Source organism: Desarmillaria tabescens (assembly GCF_030435595.1).
Source record: "Desarmillaria tabescens strain CCBAS 213 chromosome Unknown EV420scaffold_6, whole genome shotgun sequence".
Lineage (NCBI taxonomy): Eukaryota > Fungi > Basidiomycota > Agaricomycetes > Agaricales > Physalacriaceae > Desarmillaria > Desarmillaria tabescens.
Genome location: NW_026848305.1, coordinates 84,985 through 112,645, shown reverse-complemented (window position 1 = coordinate 112,645; position 27,661 = coordinate 84,985). Strand labels below are relative to the sequence as shown.

The 27,661-nt window shown below is 48.0% G+C and overlaps 11 protein-coding genes across 11 annotated transcripts; 5 read left to right on the top strand and 6 right to left on the bottom strand.

Annotated features, from left to right (window-relative positions):
* Positions 1 to 411: 411 nt before the first annotated feature.
* EV420DRAFT_1637794 (uncharacterized protein) lies at positions 412 to 1,860 on the top strand (the record flags this gene model as incomplete). The annotated part of the gene is made up of 8 exons (XM_060476757.1): positions 412 to 714; positions 769 to 877; positions 931 to 1,075; positions 1,130 to 1,205; positions 1,255 to 1,293; positions 1,346 to 1,459; positions 1,531 to 1,707; positions 1,762 to 1,860. 8 exons carry the CDS (start codon positions 412 to 414, stop codon positions 1,858 to 1,860), a joined length of 1,062 nt encoding a protein of 353 aa, XP_060335351.1.
* Positions 1,861 to 1,945: 85 nt separating this feature from the next.
* Positions 1,946 to 2,950, bottom strand: EV420DRAFT_1724580 (uncharacterized protein; the record flags this gene model as incomplete). Its single annotated transcript, XM_060479812.1, has 4 exons — positions 1,946 to 2,293; positions 2,341 to 2,472; positions 2,525 to 2,657; positions 2,691 to 2,950. 4 exons carry the CDS (start codon positions 2,948 to 2,950, stop codon positions 2,243 to 2,245), a joined length of 576 nt encoding a protein of 191 aa, XP_060335350.1. The 3' UTR covers positions 1,946 to 2,242.
* Positions 2,951 to 2,975: 25 nt separating this feature from the next.
* Positions 2,976 to 5,668, bottom strand: EV420DRAFT_1033144 (glucoamylase). Its single transcript, XM_060465415.1, has 9 exons — positions 5,216 to 5,668; positions 5,062 to 5,159; positions 4,831 to 5,009; positions 4,631 to 4,775; positions 4,421 to 4,577; positions 4,096 to 4,371; positions 3,556 to 4,039; positions 3,404 to 3,499; positions 2,976 to 3,341 (listed from the first exon to the last, which is right to left on the bottom strand). The coding sequence occupies exons 1-9, from the start codon at positions 5,369 to 5,371 to the stop codon at positions 3,196 to 3,198; spliced, it is 1,737 nt and encodes a 578-aa protein (XP_060335349.1). The 5' UTR covers positions 5,372 to 5,668; the 3' UTR covers positions 2,976 to 3,195.
* A 1,476-nt stretch (positions 5,669 to 7,144) lies between these two features.
* EV420DRAFT_1637791 (uncharacterized protein) lies at positions 7,145 to 7,803 on the top strand (the record flags this gene model as incomplete). The annotated part of the gene is made up of 6 exons (XM_060476756.1): positions 7,145 to 7,292; positions 7,340 to 7,471; positions 7,521 to 7,531; positions 7,590 to 7,604; positions 7,658 to 7,669; positions 7,726 to 7,803. 6 exons carry the CDS (start codon positions 7,145 to 7,147, stop codon positions 7,801 to 7,803), a joined length of 396 nt encoding a protein of 131 aa, XP_060335348.1.
* A 143-nt stretch (positions 7,804 to 7,946) lies between these two features.
* On the bottom strand, positions 7,947 to 10,231 carry EV420DRAFT_1637790 (glycoside hydrolase family 27 protein; the record flags this gene model as incomplete). The annotated part of the gene is made up of 12 exons (XM_060476755.1): positions 7,947 to 8,078; positions 8,131 to 8,488; positions 8,547 to 8,670; positions 8,730 to 8,826; positions 8,873 to 8,983; positions 9,033 to 9,299; positions 9,353 to 9,433; positions 9,496 to 9,501; positions 9,555 to 9,726; positions 9,781 to 9,918; positions 9,970 to 10,059; positions 10,110 to 10,231. The coding sequence occupies 12 exons, from the start codon at positions 10,229 to 10,231 to the stop codon at positions 7,947 to 7,949; spliced, it is 1,698 nt and encodes a 565-aa protein (XP_060335347.1).
* Positions 10,232 to 10,582: 351 nt separating this feature from the next.
* On the bottom strand, positions 10,583 to 11,887 carry EV420DRAFT_1637789 (uncharacterized protein; the record flags this gene model as incomplete). Its single annotated transcript, XM_060476754.1, has 6 exons — positions 10,583 to 10,741; positions 10,789 to 10,992; positions 11,043 to 11,320; positions 11,367 to 11,508; positions 11,559 to 11,665; positions 11,716 to 11,887. 6 exons carry the CDS (start codon positions 11,885 to 11,887, stop codon positions 10,583 to 10,585), a joined length of 1,062 nt encoding a protein of 353 aa, XP_060335346.1.
* Positions 11,888 to 12,249: 362 nt separating this feature from the next.
* EV420DRAFT_1263794 (WD40-repeat-containing domain protein) lies at positions 12,250 to 14,223 on the top strand (the record flags this gene model as incomplete). Its single annotated transcript, XM_060467193.1, has 11 exons — positions 12,250 to 12,375; positions 12,429 to 12,478; positions 12,534 to 12,633; positions 12,689 to 12,747; positions 12,799 to 13,024; positions 13,074 to 13,152; positions 13,210 to 13,412; positions 13,464 to 13,635; positions 13,695 to 13,766; positions 13,814 to 14,078; positions 14,130 to 14,223. The coding sequence occupies 11 exons, from the start codon at positions 12,250 to 12,252 to the stop codon at positions 14,221 to 14,223; spliced, it is 1,446 nt and encodes a 481-aa protein (XP_060335345.1).
* Positions 14,224 to 14,455: 232 nt separating this feature from the next.
* EV420DRAFT_1618196 (uncharacterized protein) lies at positions 14,456 to 15,945 on the bottom strand (the record flags this gene model as incomplete). Its single annotated transcript, XM_060475312.1, has 6 exons — positions 14,456 to 14,919; positions 14,969 to 15,110; positions 15,164 to 15,339; positions 15,388 to 15,661; positions 15,712 to 15,765; positions 15,820 to 15,945. The coding sequence occupies 6 exons, from the start codon at positions 15,943 to 15,945 to the stop codon at positions 14,456 to 14,458; spliced, it is 1,236 nt and encodes a 411-aa protein (XP_060335344.1).
* Positions 15,946 to 18,256: 2,311 nt separating this feature from the next.
* On the top strand, positions 18,257 to 21,098 carry EV420DRAFT_1263433 (glucoamylase; the record flags this gene model as incomplete). The annotated part of the gene is made up of 10 exons (XM_060467170.1): positions 18,257 to 18,412; positions 18,461 to 18,558; positions 18,613 to 18,791; positions 18,846 to 18,990; positions 19,041 to 19,200; positions 19,250 to 19,387; positions 20,052 to 20,213; positions 20,269 to 20,743; positions 20,798 to 20,893; positions 20,953 to 21,098. The coding sequence occupies 10 exons, from the start codon at positions 18,257 to 18,259 to the stop codon at positions 21,096 to 21,098; spliced, it is 1,755 nt and encodes a 584-aa protein (XP_060335343.1).
* A 1,869-nt stretch (positions 21,099 to 22,967) lies between these two features.
* On the top strand, positions 22,968 to 24,870 carry EV420DRAFT_1515433 (uncharacterized protein). The gene is made up of 6 exons (XM_060471893.1): positions 22,968 to 23,362; positions 23,414 to 23,587; positions 23,641 to 23,703; positions 23,752 to 23,834; positions 23,881 to 24,292; positions 24,352 to 24,870. Exons 1-6 carry the CDS (start codon positions 23,081 to 23,083, stop codon positions 24,583 to 24,585), a joined length of 1,248 nt encoding a protein of 415 aa, XP_060335342.1. The 5' UTR covers positions 22,968 to 23,080; the 3' UTR covers positions 24,586 to 24,870.
* A 786-nt stretch (positions 24,871 to 25,656) lies between these two features.
* EV420DRAFT_1515429 (uncharacterized protein) lies at positions 25,657 to 27,507 on the bottom strand. The gene is made up of 6 exons (XM_060471892.1): positions 27,043 to 27,507; positions 26,678 to 26,994; positions 26,377 to 26,622; positions 26,272 to 26,319; positions 25,854 to 26,221; positions 25,657 to 25,804 (listed from the first exon to the last, which is right to left on the bottom strand). Exons 1-6 carry the CDS (start codon positions 27,453 to 27,455, stop codon positions 25,778 to 25,780), a joined length of 1,419 nt encoding a protein of 472 aa, XP_060335341.1. The 5' UTR covers positions 27,456 to 27,507; the 3' UTR covers positions 25,657 to 25,777.
* Between the last annotated feature and the right edge of the window lie 154 nt (positions 27,508 to 27,661).

Sequence of the window (27,661 nt, the reverse complement as noted above, 5' to 3'; positions counted from 1 at the left end):
TCATGTTTTGCACAGACACAAAGGCTGTTGGAAGGATATTGACCATCTTTCGCATTGATTCAGCGCAATTGCCTTTGTATCTTCGACCTAATCTACTCACAGCCCTGTGTATCAATCAAACAAACAATGAACCCCGTTAAACAAGGATCTCCTTGATACAGTTTGATTCCGTCAAGTTCTCCTGATCGAAGCAATCGCAGCATCAATTTCATGTTCGAGTCATTTGCTTACTAACTTTTCAAGCCCTGTCCGGCACTTGCAAGGCAGTTCGTGACTCACATCCAACTTATGCGGTCCCCAGTGTCTTTGGAAGGTGGTTGCTTACATACAATGAAACCTTGTTTCATATATAACGAGGGTCTATGTCGGGTCAGTTGATTACTTTCTCTACCCCCTTCCGTCCTCCACACAATGTCGACAGAAATGTATAGTCTGCCAGGTCCATCGACGAGCTCTCTCCCTCCCTACTCCAAAACTGCCCCGCCACCGCATTATTCTTGCGACCCCTCACAAGGCGAGCGACGGGTTGAACATTCGCCTCGTTCCGGACCTCGTGTCCCAAGTGGCACATTCATTAAAAAGCGAGGTAGCCTAACCGTCGTTCTGACGGAACAGGAGGAAGACACCACCTCTCCGGTATACGGTCGCGAAGCTGCTATACACGGTGCATTACTCCTCGAGAAGATCGACGCGATTCTACGAGTTCAAATTAAAGTACTTCTGCTCGCCTTTATGTATATGCATCCTCTGACTTATCTTCCATTACAGATTGAAGGCAAGCTAGACGTGATGACTTCAGAAGGTGGCGCAAGGTCACTTGTGATTGTTGACGACATGGAGACCCTATGGACATTCGACCGAACGAAGAACGAGTCATGTCCGAGCTCACTATCCTTTTCTCGGACCTTTCCCATCAACGTTCAAGGATAGCGACAAATCATATCCTCTGCCACCCAGTTACAGAGCTTCTTTTCCCGGAAGCACCAGGGCTACATGTCACGTCTTTGTATACACTAGTCGTTCAAGTCACTTCTATCCGCCATCCTAAATTTGGTCTTTTCGCCAAGACAAAAACGTATGTCCGCACTGTCTGGATTTCATGTCAATCAGTCTAAACGAATCTATACAGTCTCCGCATCCCGATAACCTATGCCCCACGGACACGGCCGAATCGTCCCACACTATCAATACCTCTCTTTTACAGCGTGAAAGTCTTCACCCGAAGAGTGGACACAAGCGCTTACAACGATGAAGACCAAAAGCCGAGCGACCATAGCACCAATAGAGTCTAACGTACGTCTATATCTTAACATGTACAAGTACGTCTGACTAACGCTCTTATCAGTTATTTATACCGTCCGTGCAAATCTTCTCCTTCTCCGACATCATTCCCTTCCACGTCCAACTCAGCGGCCCTCTATCATCTCTGCGTCAGTTCTTCCCTGAGGTCCCATCCTCAGTCCTGTTCACAACAACAACAATCATCTGTAACTGTCACCATTCTCCGTCAAATCTCTGTTGATGTGCGAGGTACGCGAGCTTGGAGGAACACGACTATCGGGGAGGGAAAGACTACGTCCGGTGCCACCGGCTTCACACTCGCAGTCTGGCAACTCCCAAGAGGAAAGTCTTGATTGGGAGGGTGAAGTGCAGTGTTTACCGAGCGTCAATGTCGGTGGGTTCTCTACCTCGGGTGCTGCAGTGAAGGTGCGTTACTTGATGGTCATCTTTTCTGTTGATGGGATCTTGATATCTTTTTAGGATTTCATTGTCGTGACACTGACCCCGCCGACTGAACTCACCATTCCTTCCTACGATCAACTCCATTCCTATACGTTTGGTAACGGATACTTGGATTGATACTCATGATCGAACGTATTCGTGACATGGGCGCTTGCTTGTGATTTGCCACAACATGGAGTTTCGAAAGTATAATAGTAATCTCACAGTCAGTAATATCGTATCTAGTAGTCACACGTGTACAGAAAGGTACATCTATTATGATAATGTTTTCGTCATAGATGCTGTCCTGCGCTTTGAAGAAAGAGGTTCGAATATTAGTACGGTCCTCTGCTTCCGTAGCCGTTGATGAGTGACTAAAGGATTCATGCTGCCGAGAGTAGTGTCCTTTTAGCCACTAAATACATTATGAATGCGGCGCCACGGTGGAAATCCCTGAGAACCAGCGGTGTACAGATGTCGTAAATTATACAAGATTAGTGCACATAGGCAAAAGAGAGGATTAGTCGACCAAAATGGTTCCATCGATGAGATATATAACGCCATTCCCAGCCTAGGAAGAGATAAGCATCATATATAATCAGGATCGACAAGACGCACCTCTTTAGTATCCTTGATACGAATATCGCTGTTGATGACTATCTGGTCGTCACCGTTCACCTCAAATTCTACCGACTTCCCATTAAGCAAAGTCTCGTACGTCACCGACGTATGCAGGTCCAGCGGGTATTTCTGACCAGATCATCAGCGCCCAGCATGGTCACAAAACAACGGGCACCGATACCGGGATGATATGGGCTGAAACCCATCTCTCAACATTCTTCTTCGACTCCCTGTCAAACTGTTCCTGTGTGATCTCAATGCCTTCATCAATAGGCGCCGGTCCTTGGTGTCTGCGAATAGCGTCGGTTTTGTCACTGCATTTACATCAAAAGGAGCCTGACACTCACGGTTTCCTCGCTAGAGCCATCACGGCCTTGTTCGTCGGTACCAGCACTGTTAACCGTGAATTCTCATCCTCGAACATCTTACTCAGTTCCAGTTCACGAGCGTAAGAGTAGAATATGGATGCGGAGGATTCGATGGTCAGCAGGTCGCTGAGGAGGGGCTTGGTCGTCGTCAGGGGCGTGTAATCAGAATCCATGGGTATTTGTTCTCCAAGGGCAGACATGAAAGGTAGAGCGAAGAAGGAGAGAACGGAAAGACGCATGGTTGTAGTGATGGTAGTAGGAAGAGTATTGACTGAGGTCATTTATTTGGCTGCAGCCATGAGTCTGCCGCCCGGCTTCGAAGACTTCCGGGCACATCGTCCGATCAACCTGTTTTCTCACAAGTAGTCTCTTCATTCGGTCAGTAAACGATTCTTTTAATTCTTCAGTACGTAGCTTGTACATGACATTCTTGCACAAATGGGAAAAAAAATAGGGCTATTCAGGAGAGGTTTTCTATAGCTCATCAACGCCACGAGTCATTAATAACCCAAGTTCCCGAAGCCGGCGTAGTGAATTGTCTGTTCGGGTCAGACTCCCAAGTCACCGCACCATTAAACTTGCGAATGTACTTGTACTGGAACGTAATTGACGCCGGAAGATTGAGCGTGACTGAAAACAATCATGAATACCGTGACGACTACAGCAACGAATGAACAAGCAGGAAGACTCACTGCTCCAAGTTGGATAATTGTTAGTATTCAGCAAAAGCGCTGTATCCGGAGACCAGTTCTGCAGAGCATCGATCGACCCGGTCAGGTAGATATTTTCTGAATAACAACACACGAGTTAAAGATGGGCTGAGACGAAGAAGTGTATCGCTCACCTCCGAAAAATGTCGTAGCGAATTCATTAAAAGTGATACTCACTGTCCCATCACTACCTCCGCCGCCGCCACCTGAGTTAGTTGAGCAAGAGGATGGCACCGTCAGCCCACTCGCGCCCCATGAAGCAGGTACCACACCCGCCCTCGCACCAAACGCTGTCAGCGTTGCCGCATAGCTCCACGTCAAGTCACTAGCACTCAAAGGCGACCCAGTGTTCCTGCTGTACTGCTCCGCAAGCCCTCCACCCGAAGGCGTATATTTCGCATTGACAGCTAGGAATCCATCAGCAAACGTTTGAACCGCACTCAGCAAGTCGTTGTATGTCGTAGTAGAAGAGGCATATACGCCTGTCACGACTGGAGGGGAGAATTGACGGAAGAAAGCAAGGGATATAGAGGTGACTTCGATGGATCCTGTCTTTTTCCAAACGATTATAGCGTCATAAAGCTGCTCAGCAACAGCCGCTGTTGTCAGATACCAAGGCTAACAATGACAGTGAGCGGTTCGAGCATGAGCTCAGCAAAAGAACGAAAACTAACATTTCCTCCCATATACGAATCCTCTGGATACCTGCCCGTAGCGACGGCAGCATTGGAAGCAATACCGCTATTGATGGTGTAGATCGACCTGAAAGCGTCGACGTACACTTTCAAACTCGATAACGCTTTGTCAGAGCAAGGTTGGAAGGTAACGGCGTCACATCCAGCTGCTGCATCAAAGGTATGGATGGAGGCCAACGCCGTGTTAGCATCTCTTCCTGAACGACCTCCACCGGTGTTGGCTGTCATATAAAGGCCGGCGGGATTCCAATACGACTGACCATCAAAGTCAGAGACATTCGTCATGGAAAGCCAATATCATTACCTGTAAGAAACACAGAATATTGGCAGCCTGTGTCGTGTATTGAGTAGCAGCAGAATCTCCGAGGACAGTGGCAAGCGCAGCGCCTTCACGCAATGAGCGATGTTGGACAGCGGTTGTGAAGAACGACGACGAAGAAACCTCCTCCCACAGGTCAAAGCTATTACATGACCGTCAGCGACAGCATGGAACCACGAAAATAAATAGCCCTACCCCGTTTGGTTCCAGAAGGAGACAACGTATCCTAGGTCAAGCTTGATGATAGGCCAAAGGGTACCGGACACGTAGGAAGTATTGCCATTAGCGATGAGCCAATTGGCATAGGTGATTAAGGCAGTGGAGCGAAGGGCGGGCCCGTCTGTCAATGGAGACCATCAAAAAAGAGGTCCAGGAGAATAAATGGGACTATATGCCCCGTTGTGGTCTCCCCCAGGCGCCGGTGAATGCACTCAGATCGATGTTGAACTTTGGTTCACCAAGGCCGCCACTCGAGACGGACCCACTTGGGTTGGACACCTGTTGAACAATGGCTTGGGAAGATACAAAATTGTCGATTTGAGTGCGCAAAGTCGTGTCCGGACCCAGCGTATATCTAAACATTGGTTAGTAAAGTGACGAAGACGCGGTGAAGGAGATGACTAAACTGATCAATCAATGCTTGAAAGACGAGCGAGGAGTCTCTGGTCCAAGTAAACAAGTAATCGGGGTTGGAGTTGCTGGGACTAGCAATCACAACACCCGTCTGAAAGGAAAATCGCGTCAGTACGCGTCATTAAGACCAGCAGAACCAATGTGTACCTTTGCTCCTGAAGACTTGGAACCACCGGGTCCGATGTTCGCCAATACTCCCGCCTTAGCGATAGGCGACTCAGAAGCAACATAGGCATCAACGGTACCCGACTGAGCCCAAACTGAAGCAGAGAGACTAAGACAGTAAACGAAGAGGGCACGCATATCTGTGGTCAGGTCTTGGTCACTAGCTAAAGCGCTAAGGCGACTTTATAGTCAGACCAGAACGACTTATCGATTGAAAAATTCTCAAAGCAATACACCAAGCGACAGCCAGCGAGAAAAACAAGATCAGGTGAACGAGAAAAGCTTGTGGTCCTCGACGCGCTGATTGCGCGCTGACGATGGCATCATAGCAGGCACAGGCATTACATGTGGACGGAGGACAAGTGACTGGTCTGATTTCAGGTAAAATATGCCCGCTCAATAAGACTTTCTCAACATATCACTGTCAGCGGAGGTACCGAAAGAACGACGGCGCAGGCGGACTTTGAAAAGTAGCTTAAACCTCGTGAGGTGACGTCATGCTTCCAACTTGTTGGTTCAACAAAAGCTGGCGGGTCGTCAGGTGTACTTCACTCGGAAACTATAAAACTGCTCCAACGTGCTAGCAGATACAGGAAGATATAGTGAAGGAAGAGGGACGTAATGGTTGGCATGAATTGGTGAGCCCCAGTCAGGAAATTTGGTCTACACCTTGGACCCTGCCCGGATGTACCGAGGCTGCTGATTCCAGAATTTGAACCCATGGATATCGGATCGATTACTCTCTCCCCCGTTGTGAAGACCTGGACGCTTTCTGACCATCATTTTCTCATTTAGGCTTTAAAAACTGCGTGTTCTTTCGCATGTCCCATTATTAGTCATTACCCGAACCGTCAACGCTCTCTGAGTTTATAGTCACTTCGGCTGAACCTGGTTTGTTCGCGAAGGGCTGAGATTTCATATCAACGACGAGTTATATTATATTTCACTCGCATTCAATTTCTATGCATGTGATACGGCAACAATAGCGCCGCTGACAATTTTCTGGGTCTTACACCGGTGAGTGAGAGATGTTAAGTTTAACTGTCTAAATCTGAGGACAAAGGAGACGAGAGAAGGTGGTGGGAAAGAACACGACGGGAAATTGGAGGACGAGCACAGATTACCTTCGAGTAATAACCACACCCCACCATACATGATGTAGATGTACGCAGAGCTCACAACCGCCACCGCCCGTGGACATGACACCCAGACGGAGGACAACTAACGTTTCGTATCGTAACGGAGTCCTCTACGTCGTCCGTTAACACATACGACGAAACCAAATTATCGAACAATCGGGACGATTTCAGATCATGGCTATCAAGGATAAGCGTATGCCAAGGCCCACAGGTCTTTTTCGAAAGTGCGGCGTCCAAGCCTACAGCGTGAGGCGAGCAGAGAGAAGATTAGGTCTCAACGAAACATACATGAGCGCCCATACCGAGAGACACTCACTGAACAAGGTGCATCGAGCTATCTCAACCAAGAAATACAAAGCAACTTCGAGCTCAGCAAATTTGAAGACGGAGAATCCATCGCGGTTGAGGAAAAATAGAGGGCTTATCACCTCGTCGTCATCATCGCCGTGCAGTCAAGGCTTATACACTGATAGGGTCTTGTCTAAAACGCGTTGGGGCTTATTTAGTTGTTATCACTCGCTATCGTATTTTCTACCTTTCGAGAAAGCCGGCATGCATCACCGACAACTAAGTCATGCCATATTTCATGGCAATCGAACGGCACATTTAGCGGTGATTAGTGTTTGTAAACTATAGATGCAAGGCCCCGACGCCCGCGCCAACCTCTGACACCCTCACGTGACAGACTCCAAACCTGACGTCATGGTGACGTTCCAATGCTCCTCGCGTACTTATAAGCGGCTTGGATTCTTCATCTTGGACAATTACAATCATGTCTGCCGTATCGAAAGAAACTGCTTCTCGCTCTGATGATGCCAAGTCTTCTGCCATTCATGACCCTTCCACATCGGAGTCCAGCGGAACGGTTTATCCATCTGAAGTGGTTCAGCCTACCCGAAGCCATTCCGTTCTCCAACAAGGTCGGGTGCATGTGTGTATTTCCAAGCTATTTACTCATTTACAGCAGGAAATACCCAGCCAGGAAGTGGTAGCGTCGTTCACGACGGTGCAGACCAAGAGCCCAGAGTACTAGAACTACCGTCAGATGGACAATCCCATCACTCTAATATCCAAGCCCCATTCAAAGAACGTGTCGTTGGTAGGTTTTTTCCTATAATGTGATACTATGATTCTTATCTTTCTCGCAGGGGCTGCACTGGTGAGTGACGATCGCTCGTAATCTGTAGAACGAAGTTAACCTGTCTGCCATGCTTTAGAAAACTCGAGGCACGGTATGTCCACGTCCATGCTGTCTTCAACGAAAACTCATTGTGTTGGATTGCAGCTCTTGAACAAGGTAATTAGCACGGTACACGTACCTAATGACTTTGCTGACTATGAGACGGATCGAAGCCCGAAGTCAAGGAGACCGGCCAGCAACTGCTCGATGGAAAAATTGACATCCCAGAAGCTCGATCCAATATCAATTAAACGATGCATGATTGCGTGTATATGTGTGAGTTCCCACCGCTGTACATCTTCTTCACGCGCTCAGAGAACAATGACAGTTTTGGATCCCAGTTGTCATGAAACGAGGTATCCATGTTGTAAAATATGTATAATGTAGAAAGTAATCAAATGGCGACGCCAATTCTGTAAAAATCTGGAGTGTAACCGTCATTGTTGAAGATTGCAATGGTGTTATCTGTTCCTCTTTTGAATCCAGATGCCGATAACAAGAAACCGGTGAACAGGATGTCCCAGCTCTATCAAGAGATTAGTCGTAGTCCATACTACAAAGCACAACACACGCTTCACCTGTGCTGAGATGGGCATTTGAGCTTGAACTGCGTCACCACCATTGACGCTGATATATGCATTGCGACAATTGGAGCACGCGCTGTTGGAGAATGTTACATCGCCGTTGATATAATCAAACGATAAAAGTTTGGTCCCTCCACTGCCACCATCAACACCGGTGATCGTGAGAGTCCCGCCATTTCCAACGAACCCAACGACGGAAACAGAGGAATTCACTTGGCGCGTGTTTGCGCCTCCCGCAAGGATGCTCGATGAAGCTGCGGCTTCATAGTAAGTGAACCGAGGTGCCGTAACCGGGACGGCATTCGTGAGCTTGAGAACAAGGCTTCCATGTGCAGCGACTGTTGCGGTGTATCTGGTTTATAGGTTCAACCCCACAGCTTCAAGACAGAAATAAGGGGGGTATTACTGACGAAGTTGTCAAAGTCCCGAGTGACTTTCCAGTGATCAAGTCTACAGCCATCGCCGAGGAAAAGCCTACATCGGCTAGCTGGAATGTCAAGGAGCGAGTAGCATTAGTCTGGAAGTTGATGACCACTGAAAGTCGTTTCTGGGCTTAGTGATTTACGCATCACAAAAAGAACAGAGGCATTTACCAACGACCGTCGAACCATCGCTGAGTGGCCCTGACCAGACATCATGGTCATTCGCGTATCGTCGTTTGAAACTGATAGATTTCCCCAGAGGATCTTGCTGCAAGATGTTATTCAAAATACACATCCTAATTCTGCTCACTCACATTCAGGGCAATAATTCTTTCGTTCAGTAGAATTCCTAGTGCATCGTCCGAAATATTAGTCAGGTCCGTCGATACCATCAGAGGGCTTTTAACCGCCGACCAAAAGGCAAACTGAAAAGCACATCAGCCTGAGCGTAAGGTCGAGGGATAAGTAACACACATGAGTCTGTTGTTCGGTAGCTGTCAAAAGGTTGCTTCCCACATAGAGCAAGTCGAGATCATTCCACCCCCCGGGTTCAGCGAACTGCGTTATGGGAACGACTTGGTTCAGAATTCTGAATATGCTGTCCCAAGAAGCAGGGGGTCCGATATCGTTGCTGTCAGAAACGCGACTCAGTGCGGCGTATATGGACAGATTCACAAAAGATTTCACTGACGAGATACGCCAGGAATTGGCGACTTCACTTCCTGGCCATCGGGCGGGGTCCTATGGAGGATATGTGACTGACAGATATAAGCAGTTTCAGAAAGGTATCACACCTGTACACCCCATTCGCAGGCAGAAAACAAGACGGGCATTTCAGTGGCAGCCAACGCATCCCTCATAGTGACGAAGTGATCCTAAATTGACAAACAGGATAATCAGTTTGAGCCTGATATTCGTTCTTTGTCCGTCTGCTAACCTTGATCTGTTGGTACAAGTCAATATGAGGGAATTGTCGCCAACAACAAGGGAGCTTACCACGATGGGAGGGTTGAAATCGACAAAGTCTGTCTCATTTACGGCATAACAATTATCGTACTTGAGGTAATCTGCACCCCAGCTAGCAAAACTCTTCGCATCATCCCCCTCGTGTTCGAGAGACCCAAGATAGTGAGCTGTTCCTCCGACAAAATCACATGCATAGTAACCTCTGCAGAGACCCGGCGTTAGGAAGGAAGAGATCACGTCAGTGAGAACGTCTCACCCATCAGAGTAGAGGCCGAATTTCAGCCCAAGGCTATGGACGTAGTCTGCCAGTGCTGGAATACCGGATGGTATGATATTGGAATCCCATGTGAAATCGCCTTCGGAGTCTCGCTCCGTTCCTTGCCATCCACAATCCCTGATGCACCGATCACATCACCCTGTATACGACAAAGGAAGACTCCCTCACAGGTTCAGGTACTTGTAACCGGCGTCTGCCAGTCCTAGATCCACCAAAGCCTGAGCTGCTGCACGGTACTCGTCTTCCACAGTGTTACAGCTTGATGCAGTGTGTAAGAGTGATGATCAATCATTGCAGCTCCTGCTTACAGAAAAGCGTTGTAAGGATTCCAACCCATAGCTGGCATTACCCCAACGCCATTATCCAAAGCCAAAGATGGTGCGATGAAAAAAGAAGAGAGGAGCATCCCTCCGATGCCGTAGAAGAGCATACTGCAGCAAAAAGACGACAGCGTCACACAGCCATTCTCATGCGAATGTTATATGCTGGCACAGCGGCCCGTAGGTGCATGGGCGAAAATCAGATGATGCCAGAGGTCTTCTTCTACAAGCGCCACCGAGAACAATCCAGGGATCATGCTGATCAGACTATTCGCGTGACATGCAAAGAATATACAAAAAGACGCAGATCGGGGGTTAGCACAAGAATATCCGGATAGAAGAATCCTAACAGACTGGCGGAAGCTCGTCGCGGTCAAGTGACCGCGCTGGCAAAGCTGAATTCCAGAGGAACGCCGATAATATCAGACAGCTAGATTACAAAATAAAAGTACAGTACCGTTCTACACCACGATAGAATCGGAGAAATTCTCCATAGAGACATCAACTTCAAAAGCAAGAGCTGCCTTTTGCTGCAGCCGCTCCTGCTCCGCCAAGGCCTTGGCTGCATTTCGTTCAACGGCCCGAGTCTTGAGAGCTGCGATCTCAGCCGAGAGTTGATTCTAAAGACTGTGTGAGTGAGCTATCCAATCCGAGAAGATACACAAACCGATTTCTCTTCCAGCTCCGCCTTGTTGAAGATCGAGTACGGAGGGGGGGCTGTAGGAGTGTGTTTGCCCCCGTAAGCTGCGTGCTTGAAGACCGCATTCATGATATCGTGGTTTCGACGGTATCGTGTGAGAGCCAGCGCCTTCGTAGAAATCATATCAATTTCATCGCCAGAGTCTTCTTCCTCGATGCGTGGGGGTGGTCGCTACTAAAAGATCAGCCTAATAGTTCCTGGGCAGGAGAACGAGGTCATACTGCTGGCATATTCGCAACCCGATCCCGCGCCGCACGATCTCGCTCCCTTTTCCGTTCAAGCATTTCCATGTTGTTGTTCTGCTGAGCTAACATCGCCTGCTGCTGCATGTTCATGCCTAACCCCATCCCCATCCCCATGCCAACATTGGGTCCTGGTGCCATCCCAGGAGGATAAACCTTCTGCCCTGCCTTGTCTCCGCATACAAAAACTGCGGGTTCAGTGACCGGTCGGAGAGGGTAGACGCGGATAGGTTGGTTCATGAGTTGTGGAGGAACAGCTGGAAAGAGTTTGAGAAATGGAAATGAAGCTACGCTAGGACTCACGTATTGCTTGGCCACGCGAGTAATGCATGAAAATGAGTTGTGGATGACCGCCTTTTGTAAGACGAAACCGCCTGCGAACACGCCATGCTGTCTGATCGACACCCGGCGCGAAACCAAATTTCGCTTCATGTACTTCAAGTTCCTAAGAGATTATCAAGTGACAGACAACAAAGAATCACTGCATAGACGCACCCGCATGCCAGCTGGTATAGAGTATTTCACTTCTTGTTCCAAATATCTTATACCGTCGTTCGGGAATGGGGAATGATTGGGAATGAAGATTAGAACGGCCTGGCCCTCTGGCATAAGTAAGATGGAGAAATACGTCTAAACTCTAAGTAGAACGTACCTTGCGGTTTGTCAATAAATCCCCAGGTAAAAGGCATCGTCGTGGCCATTTGAATGGCGCGTAGAAGCATGTTGACTGCTGACTCGAAGCTGACCTCACGATGAAGTCCTAAATTCTCAGGATAACGAAGGCAGAGCCCTTCTGCTTGGGCAAGCTGAAGCTGAGTGGCCATTTCGAGCAGAATCGCCTTGGTGGTGGGAAGAAACCTTGGTCGGCATATGCCGGGTTACACAGCCACTTAGCAATTGTCGTCACCAGCCTTCGACGCGAACCATCATGTCCCGCCGACAGCAACCTTTCGTTCCCAACGTACTGGGGCCTGCCCAGCTTATCCGGTCTAGAAATCATATACTTGAGTCGATGTTCTGCAAAGGTTTACCTTACTCAAGGTATTGCCTCCTCTAATGAGCTACATACAGCGATGAATAGATTCGCGAATCGCGTACTACTATAGGAAACTCTCTGCACATACATCGTGTGTGAATTATTTAGCCTTTTCAACAAATGGTGCAAGGTTCCTTGCCAGTGGTGGCGATGGTGTGTATAATTCACTTTAGATCAGCGCATACGCCTGATTCTTATGCAGATCTCGACATCCATATTTGGGACTTTCATCAAGACGACATATCACATCCCCGTCATACATGTGTCGGACATACGGTTAGTTCTATTGGTAATCCATTCTCAACTAATCGGCTATCAATGTTGTGCAGAGAAATATCTTCACACTGGCGTTTTCTGCTTCAAACAAATACTTGTTTTCGTTAGTCATGTTTTATTCGCATCTGCAAACTATGCCTCATGTCATCCTCCCATAGTGGTGGAACTGATAACATGATACACAAGTTCGACGCGACGCAATTCCATCTACCGCAGTCTTCCAATGCTGAACGGCCATTAGACAGCTTATCTTATCGTGTATGTGGATCAGACAACTGTGCGAGAGCGAGTGTTGATGCTGTTTTGCCGTTAGAACACTATTCGCAGCTTGTCGGGCCATCCCTTCCAAGACGAAGTGTTCCTCAGTGCAAGGTGAGCAGACAGTCCCCTGAGAATCCGCAATGAACTCAAATGATGTTTCAGCGAAAGTGGCCGTATTATACTTCACGACGAACGAACCTGGCGCAACCCTTCGGCACGATCACGGGATATCATCCAGGTTGAAGCCGAAGTCTGTGACGTCAAATTTCATCCTACGATGGAGAATATTTTTGCTTCGTGTGATTCGAAGGGCACTGTATGTTTACGCGACGTGCGCCTAGGCTTTGGCCCTTCGAGTAAGCGCATGAATCAAGGTGTTGTGCAAGTGGTAATGCATCAAAACTTGGGGGGAATAACTAACTACTCACGTCAACGAGTTTAACACCAAAATATCAAAGGGATCCATAGCTCATCTGAGTAACCCCGAATCCAGTAGCATCACTTTCGATCGTGATGGTCAAAGCGTCCTCTAATTCATACATGATTGAGTACTTACCACCTGCTTTGGTTCAGGTACAAAACTGGCAGTCACTATGCTGGTAGGTGCAGGCTTTCCCGAATTGCTCACTTTTCAATACATTGCCCAGCATCATTATCCCACAATATACTCGGTGTCCGATCCTACTCCAATAGCCTTTTGTAGTGTCCAAACTCTCCCTGACGGCTCGCCGGTACTCCCTGGACAACGCACATATTCCAACTCATGCACAATCAAAGTAAGTTCGTCATCACTGCCTTTCGTCAGCGAGTCTCTCAAACTGTAATAGCATGGCTCTTTTGGTGGTTTAGGATTTGACAGTGATGACTTTTATTGCGCAGGGTCGGATGATTTCTGCGCATATTTGTGGAAGATCCCATCCATATCTAGTCTCGTGGAACGAAGACAAATCGTTGATCCTGACGAATGGTCTGGCAACACGGTTTTTGCTAATACCACTGGTGACCTGCGTCATCTATCTAGCACTACGCTCTCTCACTGACGTGAAGTGCGCCGATAGGTTACGCTGCCGGCCTGCATGAACCGAGATACGTCCCAGTCAATATTAAGACACCTCTGTCTCGACTTACAGGTAATTCATTTACACATACATAACTCGTCCATATTCACGATGCCAAGGGCACAATTCCATCGTTAACACAACTCTCATACATCCGAATTTTCCTTATATCGTGACATGCGGCATTGAGCGGTATATCTTCCTTCACTCTGCTACGCCTTCAACACCCTTCTCGGATGGTCTCGAATCCACGCCTACCGAAGTCCGGTCTTTGTCGGAGCAAAGTACTCAAGAAGAAATCATTAGTATTCATAATTTACTCACTGGGGTCGAACCGGAGGATCATGGAGACCTTGAAAGCAGCACTATATCCTTATTTGATGGGTACGTGTCACCAGCACGGTCACCCTTGGCTACACTAACCAGTTTCCTCAGAATTTTAAGAGCGGAGGGTACTGCAGATCCCTTTGAGACTCGAAGGTGGTCACCAGATTCTGAATCGGAGTCCGAGGATGAGCCTAGTGACTGAGAACCTGCTGAGCTCAGTATCTTATTTGTTTAATGCATACTTTATTTTTGGGCTAAGCTTGGCTCGACAAGGAGGGCAAATTCCGTGGCCGGTCTATTGCCTCGGATGATCTGCAACTAACCATACGAGGTAAAAAGGTTTCCACATTTGTCTCTAGACTATTCGATATTGGAACAATAATAATAACAACGACGCGCAAAAGTAGACAAAACACCAAAACAACTGGGGAGGATCAGTACCAAATGCTTCTCGTACGATGACATGGTACAATGTCGTCCGTCTGAATTCCCTCGATCTTCTCTTCTCCTCGTTCGATTCTCTTTGCCAGATCCCAGAGGAAGAAGTCGATCACAACACTACTGATCAGTTCGCCTTCATCTCCCTCCCTTAGCTTCATAATCTCCTCTCTAACGCGCTCCACGGCAACGATACTCGCCGCACGTAAACTTAGTTCCTCCCTGGACCCGGAGGGCATATAGGTGTTTTCTCGCAGTAACTGGACCAACGACGAAGGGTACGACAAGACTTTCAAGTGGTGCAGGATCTGCGGCACGCGATAGTCCGCAAACATAGTCAGTTGATGTATTTGCGCCCCGCGAAGTCCTGGAAAGATTGGGTGTGGCATGTCTGGAGACGATGGGTAGAATGCGGCCCATGTTTCCGCGACAAGGATCTGCGCCCTTTTCCACAAACAAACTGTGGCACATCAATGGACGGCACGTCATTGAGAGACAAAAAAACTAACCTTTCTTCTCTTCTAGGTAATGCTCGTCCCTGAAAGAAGGGAAAGTTTCTATGACCATCTCCACTAAATCTAGGGCCGTGCCATCACCGTTGTAGCGGCGCTGAAACTCGTCCAAGAATCCCTTGAAAGATCCACCGAAACCCTGAGCGGTAAATGTGAGTAGTTTGTCTGGAATAATGACGGCGTTTGTCTCACGTTACACAGTACGAAGCCAACTTCACGCATGATGGCGATTCGCTCTCGAAGGAGGGGTATACTCTCGGTAGATTGAGAAGCCTGACGAAACACAGATTCGATTACATAGTCAGGACAAAGGATATCAGATGAATAAAAGTTGGGGTCGGTGATTGGAATCCCGTCGTCCTGTAGAGCTACGGATATGCCATAAGTTACAGGAAGCACCCCGTATAAATGCCTACCTCGGTTCAAAGATGCCACCAGACTCCAGTAGCCGGTCCACACTTTCTTATTCTTCGAACCCCAAGCATCCTGCCATTCGACACCGTATCGATCAGGTTCACCTTCCCTCTCCGACCAAAAGCTGAAATTCAGAGATGAAATCAAGAATATCCAGTTCAGTACAGCCTTGTGCGAAGGATCGGCAGGATCGTGGGGCTCCAGAGGACATATATGCAAAGGGTGTGTTCGCCACGTACGTGGTGTATATGATTCCGCAAGAAGCTTATCGTGTATCTAAACATATGTCGGAGGAAGTCACATGGACGAGAAAAAAAAGCACCGACATGACGTGCAGCGGACTTGACACCATCTTCATTGATTTGGACTATATTCGTCCGCTACAGGTGCGTCAAATGTTTGAAGCTAAATGGACAGGGGCCAGCTAGACGTACACTGTAAGCCCATTGGGCGCTTGCAATCACTGGATTGACGCGTTCAGAGTCAGAGTATATAAGCCCGTCCTTTTCTTCGAATTCTGGAATGCTGAGAGGAACGGGGACTTCGAGTTCTACAGCCATTGATCGCGTCTCCATGTAGGTGTTACTGATATGTACGTGGGTTGGGCGCCAAAATTTGCCAGTTAGGGCTGAGCGTCGGAGAGCTGTGATGGGAAAAAGTAAAACTAAAGTTGCGAATTTTGTCTGTTTGTCGACGAGGTGAACAGAGTAGAAGCAGTGAAATGTTTCGGATCCCTGAGATTGACATCATGAAATTTTTTGCAGTCCTCCGTTCCGTCTTCGGCCTGGAGTCCGATCGGCATAGCCCTGTAGTTCCGGCAACTCCCATTTAAGTTTAACCGAGTGCAACTAGTTTCCATCAAAATCCAACTTGAAGCAATATACCGCATCCCCCAAACCCTTCCAACCTTTTCATCTTTTTGTGTCTTGCTTTTGACCTCAATATTTTCCAGTGTATTCGCCCCTCACCCAAACTTCGTCTCAGCATAGGCTGACCGAATTCTGGAAAAATTATTCATAACGACGATCTGATACTAATTACCAGCCAGCTTATCACCAGAGACGAAAATGAAGTGAAGTGCCTGCGGAACTTCGACCTCGTTTTATCTCGTTACAACATGCTGAAGATATAATGTGAGCGTTGGCAGATACTCAGATCGCCATTGCGTCTTGGGAGAGATTTTTATTCTCTGGTGGGTAGAGTAATATAATTACAACATATGCTGTGACGCCTTCACTATATGAATAAGGCGTACTTTAAGACAAAGCGCGCTGGTGTATGCTGAATCATGGAGCTTACGGAGAAAGGTCTATGGCTCGACAGTACTGTTCCATCCTCTCTGCCGCCCGGCCTATCAACGTAGCTTGAAGCGGCGACGATGACGACGAGGCAAGTTCTCTGTTTCCCCAAATACGACAGATTCTCTGCCCTGATAATTTCATTAGTATCAAGTCCGCTGAGCTGAAGGCCGCTTCCCATTTCTTAGTTAAGACAGCTCGATGGACCTTGTTCAGTGAGCACAGCTGTTTTCGGTATGGGGGCCCACGTAGATCTCTGGAGAGCTAGTCTGATTGCCTTACATTGTAGGCCTGAACACCGCATTTTCGAAAGGACCTGTGAAATTTCTTAAAGCGTTTGCGACCCGTACAATCGCCTTTCTAGGCTTCTGGCCTCGGACATCCATGATATAGAAACGTCCCGACCGTCTGATAATTAGCTTCGTCCTGCCTGTCGACGTGCAATATAGAGTATAATAACGGATAGATGAAATGTTTAGTTACACCTCATCTAAGCGAGTCGTGTTGTGTCTCCGAGCGTCGGTGGCTGCATCTACACCATGTATGGCATGGTGCGATGACTCGGGTTGCATGGTGTGTTTGTTACTCTAAAGTTATCTGTGCTTGTCCCTTAGATCCCTTCTTCTTCCCACCATTCTCTTGGTTTTCCTTATCTTCAGGTTCAAAATTCATCGTTATACTTTCCCACTCAGTGGCGTAATTGTCAGTGGGGCTACTGTTGCCGTATCACATGCATAGGAACTGAATACGAGTGGACGAAGTATTGTCTAATATAACTCGTCGTTGATATGATATCTCAGCCCCTTTGTGAACAAACCAGGTTCAGCCGAAGTGGCTATAAACTCGTAGGGCATTGACGGTTCGGGTAATAACTAATAATGGGACATGCGAAAGAACACGAGAACACGCAGGTTTTAAAGCCTAAATGAGAAGCAAATGGTCAGAAAGCTCGCGAGTCTTCATAACTGGGACAAGAGTAATCGATCCGACATTCATGGGCTCATATTCAGGAATCAGCAGCCTCGGTGCCAAGCTTCTGAGCAGGGTCGCTGGCGTGGACCCAATTACAGTGACCGAGGCTCAATATTCCATACCAACTGTTGCGTTGTCATCCTTCTTTATGAGGTCTCTCCATAACTGCTGGTACGTTGAAACAGCTTTCCTTCTGAGTGAAGTTCACTTGAAGACCGGCTAACTTTTGTCGAACCTGGGTTGAAGTACTTTTCAAAGTCCGCCAGCGTCTTCGTTCTTTCGATCAACTTTCGATGCCTACTGAGTGGCTGACTTCTGCTGACAACGAGACCTTGACAAAGTCTTCCTGAGCGGCAAATTTCCACTTAAAAAAGGACAGTCACTTGTCCACTCTCCACATGTAAAGCCCGTGCCTGCTATGATGCCATCTTCAGCGCGTCGAGGACCATAAGCTTTTCTCGCTCACCTGATCTTGCTTTTCTTGTTGCCAATCGATTGCATATATTGCTCTGACATTTATTTTATTGATAATTTGTCTGGGAGTCGTTATAAAGAGCGCCTTGGCGCCTCTGGGAGCACCAAGACCTGACCCACTGCCAATATGCGTGCCCTCTTCGTCTATTGTCTCAGTCTTTCTGCTTCAGTTTGGGCTCAGTCGAGCACTGTCGATGCCTATGTCGCCTCAGAGTCTCCTATCGCCAAGGCGGGGGTATTGGCGAATATCGGACCCAGCGGTTCCAAGTCATCGGGAGCAAGGGTATATATCCGGCTCTGCTAGTCGCGACGACGCGTTTTTTCCCCTCAGACAGGCGTTGTTATTGCCAGTCCCAGCAACTCCAACCCTGACTACTTGTATACCTGGACCAGAGATTCGTCGTTGGTTTTTCAAGCTCTAATTGACCAGTTTCGTCATCTCCCTTCACCGCGTGTCCACCCTTTCACCTGCGAATTTTTTAGATACACTCTCGGACTGGACACGACTTTGCGCACACAAATTGACAATTTTGTCTCTTCGCAAGCCATTGTTCAGCAAGTGTCCAACCCAAGCGGTACAGTCTCGAGTGGCGGCCTCGGCGAGCCCAAGTTTAACATTGATCTGAGTGCTTTCACGGGCGGCTGGGGAAGACCACAGAGAGGTATACAGGCTCCGTTCCTTCGTTGGGACTCTTTCTGATGATCCCCATTGACAGGCGGACCCGCACTTCGCGCCACCGCCTTGATCACATACGCTAATTGGCTTATCGCTAACGGCAATACTTCCTACGTGACCAGCACTCTTTGGCCTATCATCGAGCTTGACCTAGGATACGTCGTCACATACTGGAACCAAACGGGGTATAGATATATTTATTGTCACGGTTCCATGCGGCTGATAGTCTGTGTAGCTTTGATTTGTGGGAAGAAGTTTCTTCTTCGTCCTTCTTTACCACTGCTGTCCAACACCGCTCCCTACGGGAAGGCGCCACGCTTGCTGCGGCCCTCGGGGATACCGCCCTTGCTACCCAATACACCGCACAAGCAGCCAATACTCTATGTTTCTTACAGGTAATGAACTTGATCCTCCATGACAAACAAAGCTGATTTTTGTGAACAGTCGTACTGGAATCCCACCGGTCTTTATATGACAGCCAACACCGGTGGAGGTCGTTCTGGAAAAGATGCAAACCCTGCTTTAGCCTCCATTCACACCTTTGATGCAGCCGCTGGATGTGATGCTGTGACTTTCCAACTAGTGTTGCCACGGCTCAACCCGACTCAACTCGGCTTGACTTCGGATGACTCGGCTCCGGGACGACTCCGAAGTCAAATGAAATCTTTGACTTCGGCTCGACTCGGCTTCAAGCCACTGGGATTTGCTGAGTCATTGATCTCCTACCGAAATAGGAAGGCACAAAAAGTAAACTTCAGTAGCAGATAATTTATGTGCAAAAATAGTTTCAAGGGCCAGTATAAATGTAAATGTGTATAATGGGCACTATTTTCTAGGGCTGCTTGGTGTATACAGGTTGCAAAGACCGCAGCTTGTTGGGGTGAGAAAGTAGGGCGGCAAAGATGCGGCGATGTAAGAATTATTTTCCCACGTTATCTAATGCAAACACCCATCTGCCGCTAGTCAGTAATTCAACACAAAGGGAGGGTTCCAAGTCACTGTTCCTCTAAAACAGTTTTAATAACTTCAAATCAATGTCATGTACACATAAATGACTATCTGAGTCCACTAGGTCAAGATAAAGACAACTCTTCCAAAACTGGATGGAGTCATTGTCTCGGGCCGACTTCAAGCCATCAAAGTCGAGTCGCAGCCGAGTCAAGCCATTTAGGGCCCGGAGTCATTTTGGTGACTCGGCTCAGTCCGACTCCGACTCCGCGCGACGACTCGGCGACTCGGACCCGAGCCGTGGCAACACTATTTCCAACCGTGCTCTGACAAAGCATTAGCCAGTCTGAAAGTTTATGTCGACGCTTTCAGGTCTATCTACACCATCAACAGCGGTATTGCCTCAAATGCTGCTGTAGCTACGGGCAGGTATCCGGAGGATTCGTACCAGGGAGGAAACGTTAGTTTTCATACCTTTTCCAAGCTTATGCCGAATCGCTCATTGTCATAATCAGCCTTGGTATTTGACAACGGCGGCAGTTGCTGAACAACTCTACGATGCGATAATCGTTTGGAAGCAGACAGGATCCATCGAGGTTACCTCTACGTCTCTGGCCTTCTTCACTCAATTCTCTTCTTCGATCACGACAGGCGTGTATGACTCGTCCACTACGACATACAGCGACTTGCTGGCCGCGGTTCAAACGTTTGCTGACGGATTCTTGGCTATCAATGCGAAATATACGCCTTCGGGTGGAGGGCTGGCGGAGCAGTACAGCAGGAACACCGGGTCGCCTTTGAGTCCTGCTGACTTGACATGGAGCTACGCGGCAACGTTGACGGCGCTTGGGGCGAGGGCGGGTGTGGTGCCTGCTTCATGGGGCGCGAGTGGGCTGACGGTGCCTTCCTCTTGTTCCACCAGTTCGGGTGGCGGTGGCGGGAGCACAGTGAGTATTACATTCAACGAACTTGCCACGACGGTTTGGGGAGGTGAGTAATACCTTTCTTGCCGAGCTATCTTCTAACTTGTGTATTGCTTCTCAGAAAATATCTACTTGACCGGGTCAATCGGCGCTCTGCAGAACTGGTCTCCGGATACCGCGCTTTTGTTGAATACAGATAATTACCCTACTTGGAGCAGTGAGCCTTCCTTCTTGTTCGTTTGGTGTTACGGGTATTGTATTCATGGTTGTTCTCAGTCACACTCAATCTTCCGACGTCAACCACTTTCCAGTACAAGTACATTCGCAAGTTCAATGGTGCTGTAACCTGGGAGTCTGACCCGAACAGACAATTCACCACGCCGGCTTCTGGAAACGCGATCATTAACGACTCGTGGCGTTGATGAATTGAAACTTCTGTGAATCGGAAAAATGTTGCTTGCAAGAATGACCTGTAATAACTATATGCCGAGGAATTGAAAGTACCGTTTACGGGCGACTGAATGGGACCAGCGAAATGCCCTTGGGAATTTATAGGTAACTCACTAGATGAGCAGATTGGCTATGCCAATAGTTTAGGCTAATGCTACCGCCATGGTAATAATCCCGTGCTCTTCTTACCTAGTACTTACCATTATCACAAACTTGTCTTTCCGTTCTCTCCTTCGTCGCTCTGCCTTTCATGTCTGACCTTGCTTTTAAGGTTTGGAAACACCACCACCGCGGAAGACGGCATGACCGGATTTTCGATGATACAAGGCTTGCTCGAAAGATGCAGAAAAAGCGGTAGCAAATGGCCGGAATCTTGGGGGGATGAACGTCGGGACCTAAACGGCGGATGACGACTTATTTAGGTATCAGCTAGACCCTAGGATATGACTGAAAGCCCGAAAGTCATTACTCGTACAAGGAGTACGTCCATACCATTGCTAAAGTCAACTTGGCGCACGGCAAAGTGCATGGTGGTTCACGTTGTCCGGTCAAAGTGATCAAAGTATTTTTTCGACCTGCACCGTGGTTTGCGGATGATAGACACGATTGCATATTCGGTGCAGAGCATTGGCAATAGTCTGTCTCAGGAAAAGAAGATACCAATGAAGAACCAATCGCCCACACAGAATGCCTCCTGCTAGCGAATTAATGGCACGAAACCGAGAGCGAGGGGTATGACACCAAATCAGGGCCTATATTGTCAGAAAGCGGATTTAGAAGCAAGTTACATTAGAGTTTATCCAGCCTTGATCCATCCCTCGGACAGAACGTAGTACTGCGCTTTACTTGTATTGCCTCACGGACCATGCAGCGATCTCGTTAGAATGATTGATTCGCGTTGTACTGGGGAATTGTATTGCCAATGTAGATAAAACAAGCTGCCGCATGATCGTAAGCGCAGCACTCTTAATGGCACCGGTAAGAACATTGATGGCGATGCTTGCTATAAATAATCCTGAAAGGTTTGTAATTAAGTTCAAAGCATAGGAGCGTGGTGAGGAAAGAAAGTCACCTCTGATTGTAATTGTTGGAATGTCAAGTGTCGCGCATCATGGTGCAGTCGACGTCGGGATCTTCAGTAGGAAGCACCGTTCATCTGTTCTCCTCCTCGGCTTTCCTTATTACATCATATTGCTTCTATTAGTGTACACGGCATGTAGATAAATAGGTAGACGAACGACGATGACCCTCGCCTGTTTGCGAGGGTTCCCTGCTATATCCGGGTGAGCGGCTGGAGAATTACCGCTTATCTCAACAGTAATTTGTGATGCCTTCCATGATATTTGCCACTAATATTCACCAACATATTCGAGCGCTAACTGGAAGAGGAAAACTGTCCCCTATCAGCATCTCTTGAAACATAACACGCACACGAACAGGATAAGTAGAAGGTCTGCTTTGTTACGCCGTGGCGTCCTCATAGACCAAACTTCAAGAGTTGTACATACGAGTCAAGACGAAGGTTAATCCATATAAGAGAATGCGGCGTAAATGAGCCCGTGTGACCGCAGGTACCACGAACACTGCGTTACTTGACCGTGCAGTAGAAGGAAAAAGTAACTCGGCTGGACCCTGCAACAGTCATCAGAACGCTTACATAACAGGCACCATTTCAGAACGATAACTGATTCCTTTTCGAATTTACTTTTCTTGCTGACGGCTGTCCGACAGTGTCGTTGTAAAATAACCGACGATAAGTAACGTGAACGCGATGAGCATGGCGGCAGCTAAACATAGGCGAAGAACTCACGGGGACATCAGTGGACTTTGTGCCGAATTCTCAATTTGGGAAGCCGTGCCTTCACGCAATTGAAGAGCATATGGCGCGCTTGGCCCTACACATGCAGCTATCCGTTAAATGTAAAGTCCTTTGCACTCCATCTTGCACGTTCTCATGTCTGCTGCCAGTCTCCCTTCTTATGTCGCACCCAACTTCAATCGCAGTCCCTCTTATACCGCCGAGCCCCAACAACATGAGCAGCGTCTTGCTGTAGCAAACGGCGTTCGCCCCCGTCCCTCGGGCAATTTCATTAAAGAGTCGAAGAGCGGTGGTGCTCGCCTGCGTTTGACCTCCCAGGAGGATCATGTCACACTTCCGGTATACGGCTCCAATGGTTCCGTGGAAGGTACAGTCGAGGTGTCAAAGTCCGAGGGAATAACCAGCGTCGAAGTCAAGGTAATAATCGATAACTTAAATTGAATGATTAGTCTGAAGCATTTCCGCTAGGTGGAGGGTAGGTTACGCCTGCATGAGCTCGCCGCTGGTGGGACTACTGCTGTCAAACTATGTCTGGACACAGTCTTATTATGGATCAAGAATCCTAACCATCTCGCTTGTCCACCGTCCTTGCGTTTCCGGTTGAATCTTCCCACAACTTTTCAGTACGAAGGACACACCTACGTACCGCCGCCTACTATTCTTATGTATCGCCAGCTGACTCTTACTCCTCTAAGCCATTACCGCCCACATACGATGTCAAACTTGATGGACTACCAGGCTTCACGGCCGCTATAGACGTGAGTTTCTTTATCCCGACCTGTATCATCACTAATACACCTTCCCAGTACTCTGTCACCGCCACCCTTATGAAACCTAATGCCGTACCGTTAGTAAAGACCACTATCTTTGGAAAATCCCTCGGAAACATGTGTGAATGTCCAATCTTATTTTACTACCATACTAACACTCTACAGTGTTCTCTCGACACCCTTTATCTACTACCCCCGCACTCGGCCAGCCATACCTCTTCCTGCACCTCTTAGGCCTGCTCAGAACGGGTTCAGGTACGATCCAGAGTGGCAAGTCTACGAATCCGTCATAAAGGCAAAGGGTCCTGGAATGCAGGATATCAAGACCAAACTGTACGTTCCTGCCTCTCGGGTCTTCTGTTTCCGCCACCCTATACCTTTCCACCTTACGTTGGAATCATCCGCACAATCCCTGGCGGCGTTTCTGCCTTATGGTCCTAGTCCGACAGCGAGACGTGCCACAAGGGTGCAGCTAATGCGGCAAGTAACGGTCGATGTTCGGCATGCCATGATATCAAACACCAAGACTGACATTTGGAGAGTTGATAGTATCGGCGAAGGGAGGTTTAGGCACGCGGTGAGAATCTTCTCTATTCGTCATTCCGAAGTTTACGCTCAATACCACATGCGGCGCAGGGCGATGGTCCCACATGGGTATCTTTCAATGGTGAGATAATGGTGGACAACTCGGTCAAGATAGTAGGGTTCAAAGCAGGAGGGCTGAGGGTGAAGGTTTGCCCGGCTTCCCTGGTTGTTAAGTATACCCCAGCTGATTCTGTCTCGCCGGAAGGACTGCTTACTGTTTACAATGTCGCCCGCCGATCCGTCCAAATCAATCTTCTCACCCATACGTCAGGTCATTCCGACTAGGCTTACTACTGATGCATGGACCACGGATGGAACTGGAATTGGGGTGCATCCTTCCTCTTCCGAATATTCGATACCCCCAGTTCTAGGAGACTTTGACGCAACGGCGGGAGCCTATGCGATCTGAGCATGTGGAACTGGAAGGTCTGGATACCACCGACATTTTTGGACTTGTACTCTATAAATAAATATTATATATCCTGTAGATATAATTCGCTCATCCTTATATATGCGGTGCGCAAAGGAATGTATACTTAGACATCATAGGCGTAATACAATTTTAGAGAGAAGGACCTAGCGCGCGTACTACTCCACGACCGTGAGTATGTTGGGGGCTGCCCAACCAGCTGATGCCCCATATAATGTCATCGTTCCTTCCTCTTCACGCCATCGTATTCAATCCGCACCGATAGAGTGGCCCTCTTCTGTCCGCGAAATAGAAAAATGGAAGAATTTCGATTTCTTGTTACTGGTGCTTGGGATTCGGAGCCCGGCGGCACACGTCCCTTTTACGCGAAAAGGGGTTGTTCAGGGTCACGGATAGGACAGTGGCCAGTCACTGATTTTCAATGATACGCGTTGTTGCGAATGGCTTTTTTTTGACGAGCTCGTGTGGAATATCAGCCGGCTTTGAGGACCCGCGCAGACTCTTACACCTAGAGGCGCGTGAATATCAATGTCATAAAATATCACACGGTTAGGTTCTTGACAGTTCCGTGAAAAGACTCGTCAGCATAGCATAGTAAATTCATATGACTGATTTCTTTCCGGGCGGAATGATGTTCTATATGGTATGCATACAATGCGAGGGTGACTCCAACAGATGTGTTGGTTAATGTATCTCAATAGGAACGAAGTCCTCACGCTCCTTACTAAACAGTTTGGTCGAGTTCCTTGGCCGTATTGGCCAGAACCTGATGTTGTCAGTACCAAGCAGTTACAAGAGGGGCTTTGCACAATGTCGTGCGATGGTAAGAGTCAAGAAACGAAGGGTCAGTGACTAACTCTCTCACATCGGCAAGATGCCTAAAACCGACGAAGCACGTTCTTGAATGGGAGTTACAGAATGATTGAAAGCATTCATCAAGACACGGGTTAACAAGGCAGTTGAATATAGTATGAATACATTGTAATAAATATACACGAAAGAGTTCATGTCAAGACATTTGGCTTGATTATAGAGTAGTTGGAACATTTAACCCCGTGTTGGAACGCTCAAATGCTGTTCGGTGACAATGAGAACCCGCAAGCAACGAGTCTAGGCAACTTACGTTGAGTTTCTCCGCGTGCTCCCGTCTGTGAGTTTGCGTTCGGCAGTTATATCCATACCAGCAATCTTCCGGTATTTGTCTGCCAGCTGCGCGCTTTCTCTCCAATAACCAAAGATGCAGATGTTCGCCGATAAATATCTTCAAACATGATGTGCATAAGAGATCTTCTTTATGCCAATCCTCAAACTCAGGTCTTTTGACGTCGAAGAGCTCAGCCACCATGTTCATGTACGGAGCGGGTTGGTTGGTAGGTTGAAGCTGCAACCGCAAGAATGCGATTTCAGTAAAGCTCTGTGGTAGTAGACCCTTAAGGTACTGGTGAATCTGATTGATGGTAAACGTAGGCACTCCGCGAAGGTATTCCCAGTCTTTAACCTCGTGAGCACATCCAGCCGCTGTAGAAGGCAAAGACACCCACTTGATTCAGACCACAAGTTCAAACCTTCAGCTGCACCGCATCGCTTGCCTGTAAGAGTCGGAAATGAGCGGAACAAGCGTCTCACCAATAGACATATTTACGCACAGACGTCGCTTTCTCCTTCGACGGAGCTCAAGATCTTATTCCAGAGGGTTTTGTCTTTCGCAGGTATGGCAGTTTTGGTCGCCTCCAGAACAGTGCAAAGGGGATGTTCGATATATTCTGCGATTAATTCTTCAACTATGTTCATTTCTTCGGCAGCATCCTGAATGGGAATCACTAATCCTTGTTCATATGATTCAAGTATCGCTCCTGGTCCAGCACACAAAGCAACGTCACCGAAATAAGTCGCTAAGGAAATGCATGAGAATTTCGCGTCCCTCTCTTGGGATAAATTTTGACATACGGCCAACAGATCCGATTTGCGCCAGCGATACCCATTCCGCCGTCTCGACAAGAAAGTGCGTAACGGCATACATTTCAAGGATTTCCTCCGTGAAAAAGTCTTCTATGAAATCTTTCCTCGCTTGTCTATCCTCGCGAATTCTCTTGAAATTTGCGTCCGGATCATCATCATCGTCTTCGCCTTCGTCGTCACTGGGGAAGCCGTACTTGGAACCAGGGAAAACACGAGAGAAGAGCATAAGACGATAGATAGCTCGACGAAAACGCCATGATTCCATTGATGCCAATTTGTTGACTTTCGACGACCGATTTTTATGTCTGAGTTTACAGGTCAGGGTGATACTGATCTGGCAGCTAGCAACGCACCTGAAACTGAACAGATCCTCCAGTTTACTTGCTACTCGGGCAATCTTTATCAACTTCTTCGTCTCGGATTGCGTAAGAGGAGGCCCGTTAGTCGTCTCGGCTGCTGAATTCGATACAGGTCCATAGTCGGACAGAACCTCATCGTCCGGATGCACTGACTCCTCGGAAGAAGACGAATCTGTATCATCCTCTGTTCTATACCGAAGTAATCTCATGGCTTGCGGAAGAGCTGGCCCAGCAACGTTATACGCCACCCTTCGCACTATAGTCTTCGGATGAGTATTGAAGATCCTGTGGAAAGCTTTGCACACTCGAATGGTTGATTGAAGAGAGGAGAAGGTTGGCAAAAAGTGGAATATCTGCTCTATTACGTCGTCGCTCAAAGGCAGCGAGTTGCTCCCGCGGATGGACATCGTTGCGGTGGTGGAAGAAACGAACAGACTCGGTAACGACCAAGTCACTGTCAGAACTGGTTTCACCACGACCACGTGATACTTCCCTTTTTACTCGCCAAAGGCCCAGACTCTGCCAAATTGCAGAAATGAAGGGAACAATACAAGAATAACGATGATTAATATCGCAGCGCTGGAGTCACCCAGCTACCTATAAGTAGTATATG